The 26,096-nt window shown below is 37.1% G+C and overlaps 1 protein-coding gene across 1 annotated transcript in view; it reads left to right on the forward strand.

Annotated features, from left to right (window-relative positions):
- The first annotated feature begins 3,602 nt into the window (after positions 1-3,602).
- The window catches only part of CFTR (CF transmembrane conductance regulator), a 195,913-nt gene continuing 173,419 nt past the window's right edge, over positions 3,603-26,096 (forward strand). Inside the window, exon 1 of the mRNA XM_054564044.1 lies at positions 3,603-3,697. Coding sequence (XP_054420019.1) covers positions 3,645-3,697 — 53 coding nt within the window. The 5' untranslated portion in view covers positions 3,603-3,644. The remainder of the gene's footprint in view (positions 3,698-26,096) is intronic.

Genomic DNA, 26,096 nt, shown 5'->3' on the forward strand with positions numbered 1-26,096 from the left:
GGTTGCAGGTTTATTCCTGGTCAGGGCACATACCTGCATTGCGGGTTTGATTCCTGGTCAGATTGTGGGAGGCAGCTGGTCAAGTTTCTCTCTCACATCGATGTTTTTCTCTCTCTCACTCCCCTTCTCTCTAGAAATCAGTGAACATGCAATTGGGCAAGAATTTAAAAAAAATTAAAAATGCCATCACAAATGGCCACTTAGTATTCTATATTTAAGGTCAGTTCTGCTTAAAGCATTAGGAAATTCTGTAGAAAAATGTATAGTGGTTGAAAGTTTGGGCTCAGGCAATAGACTGCTTAAGTTCAAGTATCAGTTTACTCTGTTATTGTTTACTCTGCAACTTGCTTAGGAAAATTACTAAACTTTTTGTACCTTTGTTTCTTTTTCTGTAATATATGGATAATGAAGAAGGTACCTGTCTCATGAAGGTGTTATAAGGAGTAAAAAGGCAAAGCATGCCTTTTTAAGTATTTGGCATGGCTCGAGTCATATATGGTAAGTGCCAAAAAATAGATATTATAATATCTATTATAATATTATAAGAAAATTTTGTGGGCTATATTTGAGTAGGTTGGAGAGAAGAATTTCACTGTTTCATACTACCACCTTCTATTCTCATCCAGTCCATTGATCTCTTTTCTGTTCTTCACATCTTAAAGCTATATTCAAGATTTCAGTCATGACCTTCAGCCATATTTGAACATCTTCCTACTGCATAAATCTACAATTCCCACATGAGCTACGTACCTAGATGCAAATCTTGAATATCATGTCTCAATTGGCTCATTTGTTCATGTATGCTTGTAATGTTAACAATCAAAATTATGGTGAAGTCTTACTGATGCTAAGAACAAACTTGAGAAGTAGGTTTTCATTGTAAAAAATTGGGTCTTCCTACATACATATGTCTACACACACTGAAAATAGAATATTATAATTAAATGTTATTATTAAAAATAACTCCGGTAGCTACTTGGTTTGTACGATAGATTTTTGCTTTCTTGTCTCATGCTAGAACAGGTCTAGCAGGAATGATTTTATGAAACTATTGTGAGGAAAAAGGCTGAGTTTGTATGCAAATAATAGAATATGTAAATATACAAGGGATGATATGATTAGAAGCAATATGACACATTGATAGAAATGATGATTTGGAATTAGACCTGATATGAATCTTAGCTCTACTGCCACAGTCATTTAGTTAACTTTTCTTGTCTGTTTTCCTCAGCTTGAGGGAGTAACACCCGTTTACATAGTTGTTGTAAGGCCTACAACAACTATGTAAAAAAGATTATGCTTAGCAAATAGTAAGAATTCAAGAAATAGTAATTATTCCACTTATTCTCTCCAGAGGAAGGAGGTGATTGACAAATATTGGGGGTCTCTTTGAACCATTATCATTTGGTCAGCTTCTATGATCTCTTTTTGGAACTAATTCTTAACCTCTTCATTGCCACTTGCATTGTGGTAACAAAGAGGAACTGATTACCAATTTATTTCAAAATGAATTATATTTGATGGGTCACCTTAGCAATTACAAAGCAAACAGTGGAGAGGAGTAGTGAAGTTCAATCACGTACTTGGGAAAAGTCAATAATGAAAAAAGGGCCCTAATTTGTATGTTATACTAGAGAGAAAAAAACGTAGGTGCGGGCTTTAAAGGAAGGATCATGAGTTAGAAATACTTAAGTTCTTTCCTGGTATCTGACTTTATGCAATTTGGTTTATCTCTTTGATCTTATTTTCTCTATCAAAATTTAGGATAATAAAATTTAAATGTTTATAAAATACACTTTAAGATAGAAAAAAGGGTGATACTGAAAGGCAAAGGGGAGCAATAAAAATTTGCTGAATGCATTCAGTTTAAATACAGGTGCTTATCTATGATTATGAAATGCATGTTTTATGTATACTGTATTTGGGTAACCACAAGTCAACAGTAAGGTAATTCACAGGCAAATATTCTTGCCTTAGATGTAGAGGCAATAAAGTAATCAGACTTTCAACTTTCATTTGAATTTTTCAATTTAAACTCAAGGTGCCCTGGCCCTGGCGGGTGTGGCTCAGTTGATTGGAACGTCTTCCCATAAACGGAGGTCGATAAACGGAGGTCGCGGGTTGGATTCGGTGAGGGCACAGGCGTTTGTTGCGTTCGGCCTCAGTCCAGGCACCTATGAGAGGAAACAGATCGATGTTTCTCACATAGATGTTTTTCTCCTTCTCTCTCCTCCTCCCTTCTCCTCTCTCTAAAGTCAATAATCATGTCCTCGGTGAGGAATGGGAAGAAGGAGAAGGAGAAGGAGAAGAAGAAGAAGAAACAAACAACTACATGTGCTCTTAATTTTACACAATAGGATTCAGGAATTAAAGGCTTGGCTCCTTAAAAACCATTCGCCAGGCACACAATCTAAGTACCAAAGTGTGGGGGAAGCTGAGGCGCCCGCACCTGGGAAAGAAAGCTTAGCTGCCCTTGGAAGGTTGAAGATGGCGTTTCCTTGAGTCAGGTCAGAGTTCACAGGCTTCTTTTGCTTCAAAGACTGTTTGCATTCCTTTTAGCGTATTAGTCAAGATGTTTTGCTGACCGAGACTAGGAAATCTATATGAGGGCGGGTTAGTTTACAGACTGCCCACGTGTCATCATAGGTGCTAACACACAATAGCTTTTCTTAAAAGCGCAAGCGGGTCTGAAAAACTTAGGACAGACAACGAACAAATCTTGGGAAAGTAATGGACAAAGGGACAACTCCTTTTACCTCCTTGTAGGAATCCTCCCCCGCTCCTCGCCCCAAGTAGTCACCTAAGGGGTCTAAGCCATACTTGGAGCTTACACCTGAAATTAACAAAGCTTCGTTCTTCCCAACACTCAAAGGAAGCGCCAAGGGGAACACATCAGGCACTGTCGCGGGGACTTTCCGGCTCTCTACGGCTGCATTTTGATATAGGAGAGACATGTTTTTGTTCCTTTTTCACAATGCACCTTGCAAACGTAAGAGAAACCCGGCTAGGATCTTGGAAAAAGGGAGGACGAAGGACGCACCGGGAAGTTGGTGGCGGCGTAAGGGGGTTCCGTGCAACCTGGTGAGTAGGGGGGTCCAGGAGGCGGGGGTGGGGAGTGGGGGTTGGTTCGAGGACCGACCCTGCTTTTGCCCGTGACTCCTCTGTCCGCGAGCGTCGGTGGCTGGACCTGGAGAGCGGCCACGGCTGTCCTCACCTGCGGGCTGGACGGGGGCTGCGCGGTGAGGACGCGGACCTGGAAGGAGCGCGGGCGAGGGAGGAAGGCTGGGAGTTAGTATGCGGAGAGGGGAGGCGCGGGGCAGAGAGGGAGGGAAAGAGGCGAGAAGGAAGGAGCGGTCGGGGTGCGGACGGGGCGGGGGGAGGGGGTGGAGAAAGGCGCTAGAGCAAAAGTGGGGCCGGACCAGGTAGTGCCCGGTTTTTAACCTGGGCAGTGGAGGCGGGGAAAGGAGCAAGAGGAAAGGGGAGGTAGGTGGGTGGGGTGGGGTGGTGGGGGAAGTTGGAAGCAAATGACATCACAGCAGGTCAAAGAAAAAGGGGCGAGCAGCCGGCAGCAAGAAGACTGGGGCGTTTGGCATTAAGAGCTCGAGCCCTGCTGCCTGGCAGGGACCTCGGCGTCCCCAGAGACCATGCAGAGGTCGCCTCTGGAAAAGGCCAGCGTCGTCTCCAAACTTTTTTTCAGGTGAGAGGGTGTCCAGTCGAGCTTTGGAAGGACACGTGCCCGCGAAAAAGGAGGGCCAGTGTATGGGCTGGTTTTGGGGAAAGAGGAATCAATCGTTTTTTAAAAGATGCGCTATATCATTCTTTGTTACGGAACAGAACCTGGATTTTGTGGAATAAAAGCGAAAACAGTAAGAAAAGATAAAAGAATAAAGTGTTTTGATACAGAGCCTTGCTTAACTTTGAAGTCTGAACAGCTGAAAGTCATGCTCTCAAGATCCAAATATGCTATTGTGCAATTGTTGTCTTACGAAGTTTATTAATTATAAACTTGTTAATCAAAATACTTAAGTTTAGTCCTTTGTTTTCGCCCCTTCATGCCTTGGAAATTGAGATGATTTCTTGGCACATATACTACTACTGTCATGCCTGAATGTAGCAGGTGTTCAGAAAACATCTGTTGACTGAATTTTGAACTTTTTTAGGGGAGAGGAGTGAAATGGATAGTGTGTGCTTACATTAAGTTTTCATTGTTATGATACTAAGTTTAACAAGTATTTGCTGCAAATCCATTATTCTTTCTTTAAAGAATGAAAAAGCAAAACACTTGAAGTACCTTTTTATTATTATTTTTTAAAGCCAATTCCACAAACTATATATTTTAAAAGGGATGGGGGTTAGAATTATCATGGAATGTGAAGCCGTGGGAATAGACACTGAGGTTATATCCAACTGACATTTAATAAATTGTACTCAATCCTACTTTGAATGTGATGATCCATAAAATCTTGCATACTTCACCTAATGAGATTTAAAAAAATAGATTCTAAATTCTAGGTGTCGCATTTCATATTTGAAGTGTTCAAATTAGATGTAACATTTCATATTTGATATGTTCTTTGGATACTGTATCTTCTTTCCCTGTTATACTTGTATATATGAATGAGTAGGTACAGCTCTCTCATGGGATATAACTCGATTCATAATTATCCAATGAATCAGCATACTTAAGTACATACAGCCATATGAACATGTTGTGGGGAAGGGACTCAGCTTTCACATCCGTATTTTATTCTCTGTTTGTGCAGTAAGACCAGAATTCAGTGCTAGGGAGAGATCGTTGGCCATTGAAGGAGAGCTGTGAATGGGACGGGACTTTACTCTTTGAAATGACCTTTTTGTGTTGATGTTTTTAGCACCTTTTGTTACACCATCTATAAAAACTGGATTATCTGTTGATCTATTTTCCTTCTCCTTCCAAAATCAGAATGCCCATTGACATACATTGTAGACTTTTTGGGGAGCACTCTGAAGAACGTAAATGCCAGGTAGTCTAAAAATAAAGTTTTCAGGAGAATGAATACCACACGGCTATCACTAAGGGGCTTTAAAGGAGCTTATTGTTGATTGAAATGAGATTATTGTTGATTTAGCAAAAAAAAGTGTCCCCCCCCCCAGCAGATTACCTTATAAATTTTAGTATAGTTTAAAAGTGCTCTCAGGTTGACTTGTAAAAAAAAAAAAGTGTTATAATGATTACCCATTTTGTTAAGAGCATACTCATTCCTGTGTCCAAATTATTTTATAATGAATTGTTCTAAGAATAGGTGTATTTTTAAAAGTTAAGTTCCTACATTTATAGGAATCGACCAGCACCCAAAGTACCTGTGATTGTAAACTTCTTTCTGGGTTGTAATTCTGAAAGGGTAAAAACTTATTTTATGCATTGGATTAGAAAGTACTGCTTAATGGTCAAGAGAGTTAAGATTTGGATTTAGATTATTTTGATTCAAATCCTAAATCTGGTACTTAGTAGCAGTGTGACCTGAAGGAAGTCATTTAACATCTGTGTTTGCGTGACTTGACCTTTTACAACTTGGAGATTAGTAGGATGTATATAATAGGGGTTAATCTGTTGAGACAATGCATGTAAAGTTTAGCCCACCAATGTTAGCTGCTATTATATCATCATCAATTACCATATTTTTACATTTTTTTTACAATACTATGTACCTTGTTTATATAATATACTTAAGTCCTCTTTGTTGAATATTATTTTGTGACTATCAGTCTGTATATACAATGAATGGGCCTGGATGAGAATTTAATTTAGGTAAAATCTCTTTTGACACGGCCTTACCAGATACACACACACACACACACACAATGTCACATGGTTATATCATATGTTGTTAAGTGACTTAGAATTTAACTTTCTGAACATGATCCCTTCAGTTTCAGTGTCATAAAAGAGTTAAGCCTGTTATGGTCTGGGTTATAGGTTATATTAAATATCTCTTTCATTGTTTATGTTTTGTTATTGGAAAAGCTAATGAAGTTTGGGAAATATTTAAGTACTTAATTTTGCGTAGGTTTCAATAGCAAGTACAAATTTGAAGGACATTGGAAGTGTCATAATGCTTTTATATATGTTTATAAACAGTCTAAAAGAGAACTTCACACAAAAATTCAAATAGTTTACGAATATCATAGAAAACAAGTATATTAAAGCTTTAATAAAATAGGAAGATGTTTTTAAACTAGAGATTATATATTTGCATAGAATTTATGATTCATATACCAATGGAATTGATTTACAAATGTTTACCAACAGAGTATTTTAACCAATTTTCCAAATCTTCATCTTCTGATAACTTTTAAGGTAGTTATTCAGCTTTTTTTCTGTCTTTTCTCTCATGTCTTGAATTTCCTGTATTCTGTTTAGTTGTGAGATTGTGTATCAAACCATGTGTAAGGTGACACAGCTTTAATTTTGATCATGGTATCCATACCAGAAGTTTAGATGTATACTTGAGGAATTGTTAGAGCCCCACAGAATCCAAGTGTACAATGTCACAGATCTCTTTCAAGACTTGATATAGGGGACCCCAATAAACTCCGCAGATAAGTCTCAAGTAAGAACAAAGAGTCAATAATATCAAGAACTAAAATGGAAATCCAGCAAAGAAATGCATACTGTAAGTCTCAGATTAATAATAAGATAATTTAAGTTTGTAAGTATTAGACACAAAGTAATGAGAGATTTTTAAATATGCTAGAATTTATACACCAGAATGGGTGTGATGTGTCAAAATAGCTACCAGTGGGAACCAAACTCTTATTCTAAACATTCTGCCTTTGATCAAAGTGTTGTTGGATTCTTGCTATAGAATTACCTTTATAAACAGTATGCAAATTTATTCTCATAAGTTGATAGTAGTTTATTATTTTTTAGCCATTATTTTATAGTAGTTTGTTTTATTTTTTATTTAAAAATTTTTTATTTATTTATTTTTTGAGAGAGGGGAAGGGAGGGAGAAAGAAAGGGAGAGAAGCATTGCTGTGACAGAAACATCAATGGGTTGCCTCTCCTAGGTGCCCTGGCCAGGTACCAAGCCTGCAACTCAGGCATGTGCCCTCACTGGGAATGAACCCACAACCAACCATTCAGTTTATGGGATGACACTCCAGCCAAGTGAGCCACACTGGTGTAGCTTGCTTTAAATTAAAAGTCATATTACCCAAGACTGGTCACTTGGACTTCTTTATAAAATGACTTTTGACCATGTCTCAAAATTAAATGCAGATACACACTGAAACTATAAACATTTTTCACCCAGCTGGTGTGGCTCAGTGGACTGGTGCTGATATGTGAACCAAAGGGTTGTGGGTTTTATTCCCAGCCAGAGCACATGTTTGGCTTGTTGGCCAGATCCCCTGTAGGGGGCGCTTGTGAGGCAACCACACATTGATGTTTCTCCATCCCTTCCTCTCTCTCTAAAAATAAATAAATATTAAACATTTTTCACCATAAAAAGTCATGATAGCTTTGCTAACAGCCAAGTGCTACTCAAATTTAGGTTATCATTCAAAAAAATGAATTGCAAATTTTGTTTTATTTTTAAATTTTATTTTTTGATTACAGTTGACATTCAATATTATCTTTATTGCAGACTTTAAAGACATTTCCTAATGAAGGGAAACATAAGTGCTTTGAGCCACAGAAGCATAATTATAATAAGTATATAATGAAATATTATTAAAATGAGAATTTCGAAGAAGACCACATAATTTTGGTTATACAAATTATGGCATATTGTAAAAGAAGTTATTAAATGATGTTTTATTTAAATTTTATTTACATATTTGCAAGGCATGAGGAAATCTGAAGTTGTGGCTGTCATAAATATTTTGCAGTTTATTCGGGGCATTCATAGAAAAATTGACAAGGGAAACCAGTTGGCCAATCAAATCCAGGTCTAGTCCTGTCCCAGTCAACACACAGGTTTGTCTTTCAGGCAAGGCTTAGACTATCCAAATCAACAGAAATAGATGCATAAAACAAAAGGCCAATATGGGACAGTACCTAGTGAGACACAGCTGTCAAGGGTAACTGAATATCATGAGTCCATTTAGTCAGGCAGTGAGAAAATGCCATGAAGACACCTCAGGGTTTCCATGTACTCTCTTGGCTTTGTCTCCTGTAGGAATTGGAGGAGACTACTTTTGGGATAGGGGTCCATATGTCTTGAAGAGTATTTCCTGAATACTGACAGCGGTTCCCTTCCTGTACCAGTCCCTTAATGTTTGTCTTATATATCTGGCTTTTGCTGGTCATGATTTCATATGATAAAGTTCAGATTTTTCAATTTCAGATATGTGTCAATTTTAATTGGTTTAACTCTCAGAGTTCTAAAAATACTTCTTTTGCATGATAAGACTAGTGTTGTAATATTGTAATTGTATACTTTAAAATATAAAATACATATATATAATTAAGTTTTAAAAAAATTGCTACTTTAAAAAATTCCTCTTTGGTTTTGAAGTATATTCCAGTAGTTCGATTTATTATTTGACTCTCTAGGAGTATTTCTATAGACTTATAACAAATACCATATTTAAAATTCATTCCTTGCCACAGAGAGAAGTGGAATCTATTTTTCTTAATTGCTTCATCAATGTTTTATGCTTGATGTGACAATCAAAATATCTCTCAGTGACCCCAGCCAGGAATCTCAGTCAGTTACAGTAGCGGTCCCCAACCTTTTGGGATGATTCAAGTGCATTATGTTCAAACTCACCTCCTGCTGTGTGTCCTGGTTCCTAACTGGCAGGGACTGGTACCCTAGTCCATGGCCTGGGGAGTTGGGACATCTGGGTTAGAACATCATCCTGATATGCCAAGGTTGTGCTTTAATGCCCAGTGAGGGCACATAGAGGAATCAAACAATGAATGTATAAATAAGAGGAACAGCAACAAAACCTCGATGTTTCTCTCACTCTCAAATCAATAAAAAAAATTTAAAATCCTTCAGAGCCAACTGAGATGCTAGGAAAATCATGCTTTTTCGGCTTTCTATGTATGTTTTAAAGGGGAAAGTAGGACTTGGTTTGTTAACATTCAATCCATAAATGTTGAAACTTGTTTAAACGGCCCTTAAATAACACCACTCTAAAATGTGTTATTATTATTGTTAGTTTCATTTCACCGGAACCTGTAATTTCAGTGTGGTAGAGCTACAGTGCAAGTATAGGATTGCAAAACCACCACGGAAGGGTGTTGACCATTTAGCATGAAGCTATATGTTGGTTGTCAAAATTTAAAAACATCTCTGACTCAGCAGCAATTTTGGTAATTTTGATTCCACTGATTCCAGATGAATCGTTGTAGGTCACTTTCCTGGCACATCCCTGCAATGCAATGAGGTCAAAAGGGGAAAACAGATTATGACAGAGGTAGGGTTGTTTTGGGACCCTGCCTGAATATTGAATTTATAAATATGTTAAATGCATTATCACAGAACAAAACATTACTCCTTCAGATGCTTTTCCTAAGCTCCTAAGAATTTACCTTGTGGTTGTTTGAGAGTGAAATTAGCATTACAAAGTGGCTTTACTATGCAGCTTTGTGTCTGCAAAGAACTTTGATGTTTTGTTTTTTTTTAGCAAGAAACCTGTAAAAATTCAATTAACTTGCTTGATGTAGAGAGTGCATATAGTCTTTTTTTGCATGCAATAAAATATTATATATGTTTTTATTTTTTAACATTTTATTGTTGATGCTATTACGGATGTCCCCTACTTTCCCCTCTCCAGCAAGCCACCCTTGCCTTCACTACATTGTGGTCTGTGTCTATGGGCTATGCGTTTATGTTCTTTAGCCAATCTATTCCAGTCCCCACCATCCCCCTCCCTCCGAGATCCATCAGTCTGTTCCCTGTATCCCATGGATCTGGTTTTATTTTGTTCGTCAGTTTATTTTGTTCATTAGATTCCACATATGAGTGAGATTATATAGTATTTGTCTTTCTCTGACTGGCTTAGTTCCAGAGTGAATATATTCTTATAGAGCTCTGAAAGATCTGTTTTCACAGCTGTATCCAGGTTGCAAGGCTTGTCAAGTTAGCTATTCTCTGTGCAGCTCCATTAGCTTATTACTGTCTTTTTTTTTTTTTTTTTCTTTACTACGCAACAGACAGGCATTTGTTGAAGGAGATACAAGATACAAGAAACATTGTATATAGGATGATAACACCACAGTCCCCTTCAAAGTAGGCACCTTGGGACCTCACACAGTTTTCCCAATCAACATCAGCTGCCCCGTCATGTTTTCCTGAATCTCATCGATAGTCTGAAATCTCTTCCCTTTCAAAGGTGATTTTAGTTTTGGGAAAAGTTTTAACATCAATGACTTTCAAATTGTAAAGCCCTAAATTTCAGGGCCTTCTATGACTTGTGTAGTAAAGCATTCAGACCATTGCTAGACTCCTGCATAGAATGGTATATACACATTTCTTTGTAATCATGATGATTCCATGGTGATCAACCCTAGAAGATTACGGATATTGTAGATTGGTGACTTTCAATAGTCTTGTAATGCATGATCCTTCTGATAAAAGGGATTCAAAGCAAGAGGATCCTGGAGAGATTTTATTCCATCAATTTTTTCTTGGGTTCATTTATGTCCAGGCCTTAACTTTAGTGGGAAAACCTGCTTGCGAATTCCTTGCTCATGGGGTAAAGACATAGTTTGAAGATTTCTGCTAAGTCCATGTTACGATTCTCAACCCTGAAACAAAGCTCTGCTCTGATGTAACGAGGGAGCTCTTTCATAGTTTGCTTCAAGGAACAGAGTAAGAGCAATACTTCCTTTTAGGTCATGATTCAGAGCAGCTTGAAGGATGCCCTAATTCAGCGGCCCCCAACCTTTTTGGCACCAGGGACCAGTTTTGTAGAAGACAATTTTACCATGGATGGGGAATGCGGGAATGGGGAGGCGGAGCTGTTCACCTCCTGCTGTGCAGCTGGGTTCCTTACAGGCCATGGACCTGTTACCTGTCTGTGGCCCAGGGGTTAGGGACCCCTGCCCTAATTCATTTATTCGCTACCTCCTGTATTCCATGGGAGTCATTAAGGAGGTTCAAGTGCACAGGAAAGCAACCGGTGCTACCTTCATGAAACAAATTCTCTGAAACCCATAGTCTCAGAGGCTTATAGAAACACTCCAAGGGCATCTCATCCAGTCTAAGGCTGGTTAAGCAAGGAGTTTGCTGGAGGAGTGACTCTTGAGGTGACACGGAAAGAAGATTATCCAGACAAAGGGTGGAGATGGATTAGGAAAAATTTAAAGACAAAGCAGCTGACTCTATGTAGGACTGGCAGTATGAGTGATCATGGCACCATTAAAGATTTCAGAGAAGTTCCCTGGGACTGGAACAAAAGATGTGTGACTGAGATTCGGGGGAAATGGGTCTGAAGCTCTAGCAGTGGCCACATCATAAGGGGCTTTGTGAGGTTTGTTTGGGTTTTATCATATTGGAAGTGAAATGGCATGGTTTTCAAGCCCGGGAGTGACATGGCAAGTGCAGAGCTATTGCAGTTTTGCAAAAGAAATGCTGAACTGAAAGAGTGGGAGCGGGGGTAGAGAGAGACAGAAGAATTTGAAAGACATTCAGGAGATAAAATCAGCAGGTTTGGTAATTAATTAGATAACTTAAGGCAAAGGAGAGAGAAGAATCTAGGACCATGTTCACATTTGCTGGTTTGAGTAACAGAGTGTGGCTGGTGATGAAGCTTGCTGAGTGAGGAGAGGCAACTGGAGTAGAAGGCTGGGGGTGGGGGTGGGGGCCTATGCAAACTCTTTGCTTCTCTTTAAAATAAAAAAGGAAGTAATGCCTATGGCTCACAGGCAAGTAAATGGTTACTTGAAGATTTATTAAAGTGATTTAGAGCCTAGTCTTAGGTAAGAGATAGTAAGATGTCTGAGGTGACATTCAGAATACTCCTTTTTTGGTAAGTTCTTCAGTAAATTCAGGGTGGCATCTAGGGAAGAATTTAAAGTGCTCAGTTGTTCAGCTTTGTTGTGGCACAGAGTCACCTGGGCGTGTTCTGGAAGAAGCAGCTGTATTCTACAGACAACTCTGGTTAAATTCTACTTAGAATCCTCCTACTACCCTTCCCTCCAAATCCAACAACTGATGTGTGAAGGGGCCCCTCCCCACCATAACTTTACTCCTTTAAACTAATTTCTATGATCATAGACATTCAGGAACCAGGTGTGAAAATCTGCTGGGGCTTCAGGTTTTGTCTGCAGTGACTGAATAAACAAGAGCACACCTATTACCATGAAATATTTGTCTTTGAAAAAAGATTTTTATTACGCTTGAAAAGATTATGTATCATTGTTTCATGTTAAAACTTTGAGTCTGTTAAAACACTCAGAACTTTCTTTCTCAGCACTGCCTGCAGAGGTGCACCTACCTCCTACCCAACTTCACACCAACCCCCAAATGCCCAGTGAAGTTCGTAACATCAAGAGACCCAGCCCTGACCCAGTATGGTTCAGGTGGTTGGGCATTGCTCCACAAGACGAAGGGTCACCAGTTTAATTCTGGCCAGGACGTGTGTCTGAGTCAGGGCACATGCCTGGGTTGCGGGGTTTGGTCCCCACCTGGGGCGCATAGGAGAGACAACCAATCTATGTTTCTCTCTCACATCGATGTTTCTCTCCCTCTCATTCTCCTTCCCTTCCCCCCACCCCCGCCAAAAGAAATAAATAAAATCTTTATTAAAGAAAAGGGACCCCAAAATTTCATCAGGTACCAGAAAGACCATAGGTGAAAATTAAGCTTAATAGGCAGAATCTTAGAGATCCTGATAGCTGTGTTTACAGGAGATTCAAGGGCCAGACCTTGGAGGACAAAGTACATTATAGGAGCAACAAGAAAATGTAGCCCTGGCTGGCTGGGGTTAGCTACTTCCGCTCTAGAGGCACCAGCTGGAGAAACAATATAGGAAGCTCTTTATGCACATTGTATTTATTTTAAAAACCTCTGTAAACTCTGGAAAATGAAGCAACATAAAGCTCTACTTTTTAAACCAAAATCCTTGCTATACTTTAGATCAGGGGTTGGCAAACTTTTTAAATAATGAGTTAGAAGGCAAATATTTTCAACGTTAAAGGCCATGTGGTATCTGCCATTGTGGGAAAGCAACCATAGACAATATGCAAACAAAAAAGAATGGCTTTGTTCCAATAAAACTTTACTTATGGACACCAAAATATGAATTTCATATAGTTTTCACATGTCACAAAATATCCTTTTTGTATTGTATTGTGATAAGCTTCAAAATATACAGCTTTAAAATTACATAGTTTAGAATAAAGATTTAGAAAAACTTTCCAAGGCTCATATAATTAACTTTATTGTATTCAGTAACCGAGTAATTTTTAAAAAACATTTTATTTATTTATTTTTAGAGAAAGCCAAAGGGAAAAAGAGAGGGAGAGGAGCATCGATGTGAGAGACAAACATGGATCAGTTGCCTCTCATACATATCCCAACTGGGGACTGAACCCACAACCCAGGCACATGCCCTGATGGGAATCCAACTTGCGACCTTTCTCTTTGCGTGATGACACTTAACCCACTGGACCACATTGGTCGGAGCCTGAGTGATTTTTAAAGGAAGTGAAACACTGATACATTCAAAATAAGTTTTTCAGAAGAAGAGGAAAATACTGTAGTAGCTTAATAGTTATTAGATACTTTCTCAGAATAGTTTTTGGTTTATAGGAATCTGTTGACCATTTATTCTTTACTTCTTTTTTGCGCGTGCATCTTTTGATGCATCAATGCTTCAAGGAACAGGATTTATCATATCCATTTTTTGTATCCAGTGCCAGGTACACAGTAGGCCCTTAAAATATATGCAGTCTGTCTGGAAAAAGTCCAGCCATTGTTGAATATAATGAGAATGGTTTGCGTGACATTGATGTTATCTGGCAACCAAAGAGAGTGAACTGGAATGAGCTTGTGTGAACAATAACAACTTCACTGTGTGAGTGGTAGATGCTGTTGAGTGAGCATGTGTACTATGTGGCTGTTGCATCCAAAATGACAGAGAGTAGAACAACGAATATGCATCAAATTTTGCATTAAGCTTGAACATTCCTCCAGGAAACTATTCAGATGATTTGGAAGGCTGCAGCTATGGGCAACTGGTGATTGGTAACTTCATCATGACAATGTGCTCGCTCATGTATCATGTCTTGTGCCGAGTTTTTTGGTGTAGCATTAAATCATCCAGATGACTCAGCCCTTCTACAGCTCAGATTTGACACCCTGTGACTTCTGGCTTTTCCCAAAACTACAGTCACCTTTGAAAGGGAAGAGATTTCAGGCTGTTGATGAGATTCATGAAAATACACCAGGGCAGCTGATGGTGGTCGGAAAAACTGTGTGACGTCCTAAGGTGCCCGCTCTGAAGAGGACCAAGGTGTCATAGTCCTATGTGCAATGTTTCTTGTGTCTGTATTTTCTTCAGTAAATGTTTCTGTTGTTCATATAATGTGGCTGGATGACTTTTGGGCAGACCTCGTACTTGTTGAGTTAAATAAAACTCAACTAATTTAGTTTATGTTTACACTTCTAAAATATTGCATACTGGAGGGAAATGTAATTATTTACTTGTATAAAGCATTTAAAAATATTTGGTATTCTGAAGATAAAATGCCTAATTTTGAATTAAAATGTTAGTTATTTTACCATGTGTTCTAAAGTATAACATAAAATATGAAAAGCTTTCTTCTGTAGTTCACAGAATTTTCTAGGGAAATTGCAGCTTAAGATAGTTCAGAAGATCAAATGATAGCTAAATTTGCCATAGATAGGCTTTTTCTTCTAAAATATTTATTTTTCAAATCTCATGTGAATATTCTGGTTGCCTGATAGTTTAATTTTAAGCCAGCTTATTAAAATGATTATTTCCAAAATTTCTTCCTAAATGTAAGAGGGAGGACCTCCCCCCAAAAACAGAATTTATAAAAATTGTGTATTAATTCGTACATGTTTAAACTTCAGTCACCTTCAGAGTACTCTCCGTTTGATGCAATACACCTATGGAGACTTTTCTCCACTGCTCAGAACAGTTTATTGAACTTGTCAATTTTAATGTCTTTTAGTGCTTCTTCCGTTTTTTTGTTTCACCTCTTCCATATCAGCAAATGTTTCACTTTAAGGACTTTTTTTATCCAGGGAAACAAAACAAGTCACTTGAGGTAAGATTGGGTGAATAGAGAGGGTGGGGCATGGCAGTCATGCAGTTTTTGGTCAGTAACTATGGAACACTCAGTGTGGCGTGGGCTGGTGTGCTTGTAAATCACCCATCATGAAGTGGTGAAAGAGTCTCAAAAAATTCACGGAAGCCTCATGTAGCCTCTCACAAAAAGGCCAGCTGGTATGCTGATACAGATGAGTTCCTAGAACACTCACCTTAGTAGGGGAAGCCTGTACTCCAAGGGGCCTGCCCTCCAGAAGATCATTCTGCGTTAGTTTGGATCCCCCTCATATGTATCATAATTTAGTGTTTAAATTATTTTTTTGAAATTTATTTTAGTATTGGGCCCTTGAATGCATTTTTAAATAAAGTAATAAGTAGGCTGACCAAATACTTATTACTAAAAGAACTTCTATTTTCAACTCAAAGGTAGCATTGCCTTCCAAAGACTCACATTAACGTTTTTCTGCCCCTTTTCACTTGGTACTTTATAGGGTTACTCTCTTCTATCCATAAACATCAGTGTATAGCTCGGATATATGCCTCGTGAATGAAAGTGTACGAAGCAAATAAATTCCCCATGGATTAATTTGGTTATGAAGCTTACTTGGACCAAATTGTTAATACAGTTATACATTAGGTATTTATGTAAATCAGTTAATTTAGAGAATACATCTAACTACAATGAAATAAAAAATTATATTCACTATATCAAGAGTTTATAAAACTGATGAAATTAAAGCTAAGAAGTAGCCATCCCAGTAACACTAGAACTGAGTTTTTAGTCAATAAAATTTTATTAGGTAGAAAGACAATCACTATAAAATGAGCTCATTAATGCGAAAGTAATAACTTTGAAACACAAATGTGATTTTTATTCATGTGTTTATGTATGCATTTGTTTAGCATAAATATTGAGTCCCTGACATAATCTAGTAGTTGGAAAACAGAACACATATCAAAATTTATAATACATTCTAATTATTCTTTACTGGAATTTTCACATTAATGCTTTTAATGACACAGTTTTTCTCTTTAGAGTGCAGAGATGCTTTAAAACCTACAGATTTTTTTTCCTCTTACTGTATTTAATAAAGGAGACCAAATTTTTTATTGATTTCGTGAGGATGGAAAAATAATTTTTCTCTCACTGTTATAAGTTCTTCTGGCTAGGCTAATAATTTTACTAATATGAGATGGATTAACTGGGTAAAATAACCAAATTTAATACATATGCACATTTTGGCATTCTGTAGGAACCTCAGACCCTAGGACACATTGGGCATTTGAAGTTTATAAGTCATCATTAACTAAAGAAGAGGGGACAGTTGTGGTTTGGGACTTCAAAAGGCAGGAAGGCAATTCACATGGAAATGGAAAGTAAATGTTTGGTAAACAAATGTTTTCTGGGCCACGTTTAAAAGTGGGACACAGGAGGAACTTTGACCTAATGGTCCTTTCTGGGTTTCTCCCTGACTATCACACACAAGTATATATTACAATATAGTTACCTATGATGATAGCTCTTTCCTGAACAAGGTCCTCCAATTCTTTTAGGCAGTAAAGGGAAGGTCATGGTTTTTTTTTTTTTTTTTTTTTTTGTCTGAGCCTTGTTTCTTAAAATTAACCAGCTTATAATAATCCATATCCCAAAGATACATATTTTGGGGTGACATCTCTGCTTCCCCTCAATTTACAAAATCAAGTGAATAAGTTACTTCACATAGTAAAATAAACTTTTCTAATGTCAATAGTATAATTCCTTGATGGCAAAAATTGTTTAATGTACTTTTTTAAAGAATAAAAATATATCCTATGAAATGTAAATATAAAATCATTACATTTAGAAATGAAAATTGGATTAAATCCTTGAACACAATCTTTGGATCCATTGAGATGCCAACTTGGTAACTTGGCTTTCTGAACTCATACAAGGTTTTGCTGATCAGTCATTTTTGCTGCTGCTAAGGGTACCAGGAAACACTAGTTTTACGTTTCTTTCATCACACTCTGGGACTCCAGCCCTTACAAATGCAAAGTGGAAGTCAGATTCTAGGATGAGTAGACATGAGTAAGTTATTACTAAAAAACATTGTGCTACCAAATCTGCTGTTAATGAACATTGGATCAAAGTTTAGTTTTGTTGAAAGGGAAATCTAGCTAGAAATAGGATAAAGAAATTTTTCACATAAATATTTATGCTTTTAAAATTGGGAGCTCTTCATAATCAACAGTATTCTAACCTTTAGAGATGTACATCTCAAATTGTGACCTGCCAACCACCCGCTCTAAAACTATATTAGAATATATGTATCATTTATTAAATTAAAATAATAATTATTAAATCAATATCTTAATTTAGTATTAATTATATTTACATATACTACATTAAATATGCAGATTCCTAAATCACACTGTATACTTACTAAATCAGAATCTCTGGGAGAGGGTAACCACATTCTTATTTTGTTGTTTATTACATTTCAGGTGATTCCTTTTGCTTACTAAAATCTGAGAACCGTTAGGTCAGTCTTAAGAAAATGGGTTTAAATTATATAGCTACTACTTCTCAACCTTAATAAAAGATTTGAAAACTATAGATTTGAGAACAAAAACAGGATTCTACAGCATAATCATGAAATGTTGGATATTGTGGTGATTTCATCTTCTCCCAGCTCCATTAAACTGCTTTTTCCTAACATGTTTCTTGAAACTTTTGGGTCTAAGGAAGAGAATTTTCAAATTTCACTATTTTTCAGTAAACTAATAATAGAAACATATGTATAGTTTAATTTGCCATAAAATTAAAAATTTCTTCTTAAATCTTGAAATCCACAGTTTTGCCTCCCGCTATCTTCTAGCATTTACTAAGCACTTTCTATGTACCAGGGGTTATACATGTTATCTCACTGAATTTTTCAAACAAGTCTAGACAGAGTCTACATATAAAATATATGAGGTTTAGAAAGATTAAAAAGTTTACACAAAGACACTTATCTAATTACAATGAAGTCATGATGTGAATTTAGATTGGTCTAAATTCAGAACTTTATTCTTATCTAGTATATCACAATATCCAAAAAACTAGAATGGATTTGGTGAATTGCATGATTTCACTTCCTTTTGTACATAGATTTCCTTAATTTTTTTCTTTACAAAATTTTTTATGTTTTGATGGAGGCATTATAAATAATATTATTTTAATAGGCATTAGACTCAGTTCTTGAAAGTACCCTCCCGTTATCGATTTGCATGCCCTCACATTACTGATATGCGTAAGTCCCTGTGAAAACCTACTTTAGGGTAATGCTGAAGTAGGGGGAAACGTTGTCTTAGGTTAATGAGGTCTTTAAAATTCCAAATGTCTACCTGAAGAGTGAAAGATGTGGTCAGCCAAAAACATGCCAGTAGCCAAACATGGTCAGTTACTCAAAACTTGGCTCACACTGCATTATTTACCCTGATTTTTTCTATCAGGTACTAATCATCACCCTTAATTGTTTTCACAAACCTACTGAGCCAGGCTTTCTGTTGAGTTTTTGCACTTACGCTTCTTGCCTTACTAACTTCATGCCCTCAGCTGCATTCCAGTTAGTTCACTCTTCCTGTCACCACCAACCACACCCTCCTTGATGCCCATCTGTAATTAACAGTCATCCTTAGTTTATCATTCAGGTCATCTGATTTTCTATGGTTCCCCTTATTCTCTTTCTTGGTGCTGAAGGAAGAGATAATCACCTGGCAGATGGTTCTTCAACTTCATGTTTGACACATTTTATATATAATTCTTGGATTTTCCTAGTGCAGTAGTTTCCATAATTTTTTAAAAAATAATACTTTTATCAGTGAATTTTAATGTCATGATGAAATCTTCCATGGAAGAAAAGGTGGTGAACTTGAAGTATTTCTGGGGAACACTAGGAGTTAGGGCCCACAGTTTGAAAACCATTGAACTGGTTTCCTCCACATTGGTTGTTCTTGATCTTCCCTTGAATTCTTCATTTCACCCTTTCTATACCCATAGAAAGAAATCTCATCTTCTACTTTATCTTATCCTCAATGTCAACTTTTAGGCAACAATATATAGTGGAAGAAACATGAGCTTTGGGATCAGGCAGACTTGGCTGGATTCCTCACTGTGTGACATTAATAATAATGTGATCTTAGGCAATTTACTTAACCTTTTGATGATGTTATGTTCTTCGGTATGACGAGTTATCATCATCTTTGAGCTGCAGCACAGCTCAAATATTATGATATCTAACATGTGTTGAGTGTTTAATACGTGTCAGGGTTTTCTGGAGCAACAAAACCAACAGGAAATGTTTATGCCTATATCTATATCATATCTATATCCATATACCTATACCTACATTTATATCTATATCTACCTATATCATGTATGAATCAATAGGTATAGACACTTCTATTTATTATAAAGAATTGGCTCACATTATTAGGAAGGCAGGCAAATCCACAATTTGCAGGGTGGGCTGGTATGCTCGAGACCCAGGAGAGCTGATGTTCCAGTATGATTTTGAAGGCAGTCTACAGAAAAATTCTCTCTTACTTGGAGAGGTTAACCTTTATGTTCTATTCAGGCCTTCAACTATTTGAATGAGGCTCACTCACATTATGGAGAGCAATCTGCTTTACCCAAATTTTACTGATTTAAATGTAAATCTCATCCCAAAATGCTAAGTTGACATATAAAATTGACCATGATACTCTGAGCACTTTCCATGCATTAAGTAGCAGCTAATTATGCCAGACATAGACTGGTTCTTTAATAAATGGTAAATATTATCATCAACATGATTATTATAATTAATTCTTTTTTATTTTTACCTCAGCCTCTAAGAAAGTAATTCTCTTCTCTAAATTTAAGCCTCCTCTTCTGTGAAATGGACTCAGTGCTTTCTCTTTGCTTTGTTGGTGGCTTTCATCAAAAGAGCATCACCTTTGTTCACTTGCCCCTCTGTGTGCATTGTCCAAACATGGAATTTCCCCATTTCTTAAGACTATTGTATTAGTTTTCTAGGGCTGCTGTAACAAAGTAAAAAATGTGAGTGACTTAACCAATGGAAATTTATTGTTTCACAGTTCTGAAAGCTAGAATTCTGATATTGAGATCAAGATATCAGCATGTTTGGTTTGTTCTGAGATTGTGAGGGAGAGTCTGTTCCATGTCTCTCCTCCAGCTTCTGGTAATATGGTGGCACTCTTTGCTGTTCTTTGATGTAAAGTGGCCTCATTTTCACCTCTGTATTTATCTCATGTGACATTCTCCCTGTGTGCCTTTCTCTGTGTCCAATCCAAATGCCTTTTTTTCTTTTTTAAGGACACCAGTCATATTGGGTTAAGGCCCACTCTAATGTATTCATTTTAACTTGATCACCTCTGTAAAGATCCTATTACCAAATAAGGTTACATTCTGAGGTACTGGGATTTAGGGTTCATATATATCTTTTCTGAGGGTAGCACAATTCAATCCATAATAGTGAGAGTCTTCAGGAGCAGAAGGAGATATGGAAGCAATTTGAAACTGTGAAGTTTAGTACATGTGGGGGGTTACTCTAATTTATGAAACCTTGTAAAAGCTATGTGTGCCTCATCTATAATGAAACATAAATTACATAGATACAATGCAGAGCATATCAAATGACATGATAGGTGAACTGTACGGGAGGGTCAAAATAAATGGAGCATTTGCTCTTGTAGAGAATGAAGAATGACTTTCCATTTATGAGATGTTGGCCATCTCCACTAAGAATAAATAGAATGAAGGCCATTAGGAAGGTGAAGAGTGTTAAAAATTGAAGCATTTTATGGCTGAGAATGAAATAATCTTGAGTGGAAGTTTTAGTATTTTCAATGTTAAGTTATGACTCAAAAAAGGAACATAAAAGTTATTAAAGAACTGTCCCTGAACAAATATGCTCACCCTCACATTTGTCTTGCATTTACCCTATACTTGTGAAATGTTCTGACTTTTTTTGACTTTTAATACACTTGACAAACAGTTATTTGCAATCATATCTGTGTCTTCACATGGGCTATACACATATCATGTTTGAGTAATTGATTAGTTAACACATTAATTTATTCCATTTTTATGATATTCCAGGCACTGCACAAGACAATTGAGATATAAAGATCTATATTACACTTACATTGTCCTCAAAAAGTTAATATTATTAGGGAAATAAACTAGCAAACAAAGTGTAATGTAGTAACATTAATTTAACAATTTAAAAACTTAATTGATGATTATGTCCTGTGCTCTGTGGTGAGTGCAGGATATACAGCAGTAAAAACAAATCTGTAAGGTGTTTGCCTCTGGGGAACTTACAGTCTAGTGTATTGGAGACAGGAGGTACTGACAGACAAGCAAACATGCAAGTTACAGTAACCACTCAGATGGAAGACATACAGGAGAGAATGGGGCACATGGGAGGAAAATTAAACTGAGAGTATAGAGAGACATAATTTATGTGAAATTGTTTGAATTCATTTGAGGTTTCTTGGAAACAAAGTTCAAGTTTTATTTCAAAGAAGTTATTTATTTTTCTTCTTTGTGACCTGGCATTTGGTTGGTATTAATGCAAAACCAAAAAAATTTGCTACCAGATCATGATAATAGGAGAATTCTTTTAAACATTAAGAGCCACCTTATCTTCAGTGGTTTCATACAGTGAGAGCTCCTGAGGGGTTCAAAGGAAGAGAATCTGGCTCAATGTTTCCTTTAAAGTTTATTTTCCTAAAGTGCATATGGAAGCAAGAGATCATGACATTCTGAGGTCACAATTATTCTTAAATGCCTATAAAATGATTTTTACTAAATTATGATTTGTGTTATACTTTCTGCTTTTAAAAACCTCATTGCAAGGGTGACCATTTTGAACTCCTAAATTGCTTAGTAGGATCAGTTAAGGATTCAGTAATTAATTATTGTGTGTTTTGCTGCAGTGGTGATGTTGGGGGTTGGGAGGTTGGAGTGGGAGATATTTGTGGTATTTTATGGACTTTTATTTATCTATCTGTTGCTTACATGAAGGGAAGATGTAAAAAATAAGTGAAGGGGATTTAAAATAAAGCCCTTGCAAAAGAGTCTCATTTCCTTGGTAAACCTTGAGCCAATAGCTGTCTCTATACCCTGCCTGGGTCATGCTCCTTTTTTCGGGGATTTAGAAGACGAGCGAGGGGTAAGCCACTGCTCTCCTACCCATACCTCGGAGGAGTATTACTGTCAGTGTGTCTTTCAGTAATATCAAGTCTCTAATAAAAGGAAAAATAGCATTACTGTTGCTCCACAACCTCAGGAATAGGAAACTTAAATCTTGAGCCATATAATGTGTCTACATACATGCACTTCCCCTCACTGAAGGTGAGAGAAATAAAGATGTAAATTTACCATTTAATACTATAATTTGCCATTTATTTTTCTAGAGGGTGAAATAATAACAACAGAAGACAAAAATGGTTAAAATGTCACCAATCTCCAAAGCCATATAGAGACTGAAGATGAAAATTGTTTACAGCTGGGAGGTCTGAACCCAGAACCCTACTACTCTTTGACTCCGCAGGGAACAGTCCTGAGTGACAGTAGTGTAGATGTATAACCTAGTAGGGAGCATAGACAAATCACAGTGAAGAGAAGATTGACATAAATGAAGAAAATTCTGACTTTGACTCATCATCTGGTTTGGTGATTTCAAGCAGAATCTTAGAAACCAACTTTATCATGACTGAATTTAAAAAATCATCTGCTTTGTTTTCTGAAGCAACTTGTTTTACTGTCATCCTGGAAGTATTTAATCATCTTCATCTAAAAACATTTCCCAGGTCTCCTTTTACCTCCATTATCATTCCGTCAATGAAGCAAAATAAACAAATAAACATCCTCAAATAAACAATGTTAGGTGAAATTATACCACATTTTTTAATTTTGAGAAAAGTTGTCTCAAGGTAGTTACTAGAAAGCAGGTGGCAGAGAGGACTTAATAGGCAGTGAGACTTTTTGTACACATAGTAAGGGAAGTAAGTATAAGTCATTTGGATGTTGAGGATCATGACAGCCTAGCATGTGTTTTGCCTCTGGTGGCTCATGACAAACAGATCCGTGACTCTGCAACACAGAGCTTCTCAGTGGATTTCTGTCCCCGTAAGAACAGTGTCCTCTTCACACTGCAAGAACCACTCTTCGCTGAGAAAAAAATTAAATATCTTTGTTTCCAGATGTTGAGTTAATTCTGGAATGAAAGCCATGGCTTAGAAAGGATGTGGGCATTTCATTGCCAAAGGATGGAGAAGCCCATTAGGGAGTGTTTACTTTGGGTTCTAGTGGTGGTGTTCGAACAAACCAGGTGAACAAAGCTTCAGAAAGGGATTCAGAGTTCTGGAAAAAAGAAGGGGATACCAAATAAATGGGATAATTATAAAATAAATACCAGCAAAGTTAAATCAATATATCATGTGGGAGATGACCTATCACTCATGTGAAGTATGTTTTGTTCCTACTTTAGAAAGAAGAGGCAGAACTTGTTTTCCTTCTTTCTCTCTCAGCTACCACTGGACATGCTTCAGACTGCTTTTCTGCTCTGTTCTCTAGTGTGTGATTGTCTAAAATAACAGTAATAATGGTGAAGTCTGACAATCACATGAGTTTCTCTCTGTAAGCTTTTACAAATGCCAGCTAGTCACCAAGTGGCATTATCTGCCATAAAACCTTAAGGCCAGTCCATTCCCCCTCTCCTTTTTTTTCTGGGTTTAAAATATATTTTTTATTGCCAATGGAAATAAAAATATGAAATTTGAAAGCAATATTATCACTGTCTTTCTGGTCTGTAGTGAGTTCCTAAAACCGAACTCATACAGAATACAACAATTTTAAAGGGAAGTTAATCATCCTATCTTTCTAGTCAGTTGTTTCAGCTATAATCAGTTTTGTGCCTTTCATTAGTGGCTTTTTGCCCAGATAGAATGAAAGTCAAACTAGAACCATGAAACAATACTGTGAGGCTGCTTTTCTAAAGTACATGGGCACAGGCTATAAATCACTATGCTTTCTTTCATTGGTGTCTGTCAGGATGGGTGGAATATTTTGTAGCATTTCTTGTTGTCTTTCATTTGATTGAGTCCCTGAAATCCATGTCACATGAGTGAATTAGGTTTACCTGTTAGAAATTGCCTTTGCACACCAATGGTACCCACTCCTCAGTTTCTTTACAATACTATCATCACCACCACTTTCTCTGTATTAGTAATAGTTTCAGAAATTGTGTTGCTTTGGAGGGACAGGAAATAAGCAATTTATGTAACTCCTGTTGCATGTCACCAAACCATGAGCTATGTAGTCTTAATCACTTGCAGTAGCCACCCAGGCAATAACATATCTGAAAGGGCTTGGAATGTCAAAGTCAACCTATAAGAATTTACATTTTACCTAATCTAAGAATGAAAAATCAACATTTGGAAAAAACTTTTCAAATTGATGTTGATAGTTGATTTCTGTATTTTTTTTTTTTTTTGCCTGCCTGCCTGCCTTCCTTCCTTCCTTCCTTCCTTCCTTCCTTCCTTCCTTCCTTCCTTCCTTCCTCCCTTCCTCTCGCTTTCTGCCTTTCCTTCTCCGCCTTTTCTTGAGAGGCAAAAGTGTTTATTTGTGATCAAACAATTGAAATTTGGAGACAAGATTCAGGCAGAAACCCAAATAGTGTCCTGATTGCAAGGAGAGAGCAGGGGGTTTTAAAGAGAAAAAGAAAGGAATAATATGATAGAAAGAAAGAATTTCTATTGCTGCCAACAAACTGTATATGATAAGCTATTGATTCTATCTTCTGATAGAGATTCCATAATCAGTCCTTTGGTGAGGATGTCTGCTTCCCTCCTGGGTTTACAAACAATTGTTTGTTAAAAAAATGTTGCTTTTTAACCCAGCCCAAAGGTCTGGCTTAATCAAAAGAATCAAGGAACAAGACGTGCAGGGTGTTTATGTCATTCGTCATAACTATGAATAAGAAGTATTTTTCACAAAACACAGTCACAGTTCATTTTACCTCACAATTCCCCACTTCACACCTCCTCTGGGGGTTTCATGTAATTTGAATAGTATCAGTTCTGGAATTGGCTAACTAGCTACCTTTTTCCCAGTGTGAACTCCAGTTTCCTCTTCTCTAAAATGGGGGCCATAATGTTCTGCTTCCAGTAGGGGTGACACGACAGTTTAAAAAAACTAATGATGGGAAAATTGTCTGACAAACTTAAATGCAACAGAGCCACGGTAGGTTATTCTAGATATCCATCAGTTTGCTGTCATTAAAAATGTCAGTAGAACAAGGGAAAGTATTTTCTTAATGTATAATAGCTATATATTTATTGCCATTTTATTACTAATATTTTTGATCTTTTTTTTTTCAATAACACCCTTTAACATTTATTGCAACACTGGTTTAGGGGTGATGACCTCTAGATTTTCTTGTCTGGGAGGCTCTTTATCTCTCTTTTTATTCTAAATGATAGCTTTACTGGGGAGAGTAATCTCTCCTTTGATTCTGAATGATAGCTTTACTGGGTTAGAGTAAACTTGGTTGTAGGTCCTTGCTTTTCATTATCTTTACTATTTCATGCCAATCCCTTTTGGTCCACAAAGTTTCTGTTGAGAAATCAGCTGACAGTCTTATAGGAGCTCCCTTGTAGGTAACTAAATGCTTTCTCTTGCCACTTTTAAAATTTTCTCTTTGTCTTTAACCTTTGGAATCTAAATTACAGTGTTTTGGTGTGGGTCTCTTTGGGTTCATCTTGTTTGAAACTCTCTGTGATTCCTGGACTTATATGTCTATTTTCCTCACCAGGTTAGGGAAGAT

This window comes from Pteronotus mesoamericanus, unplaced genomic scaffold (assembly GCF_021234165.1).
Source record: "Pteronotus mesoamericanus isolate MK-2021 breed Mesoamerican mustached bat unplaced genomic scaffold, CSHL_Meso_final scaffold_85, whole genome shotgun sequence".
NCBI classification, from domain to species: Eukaryota; Metazoa; Chordata; class Mammalia; order Chiroptera; family Mormoopidae; genus Pteronotus; species Pteronotus mesoamericanus.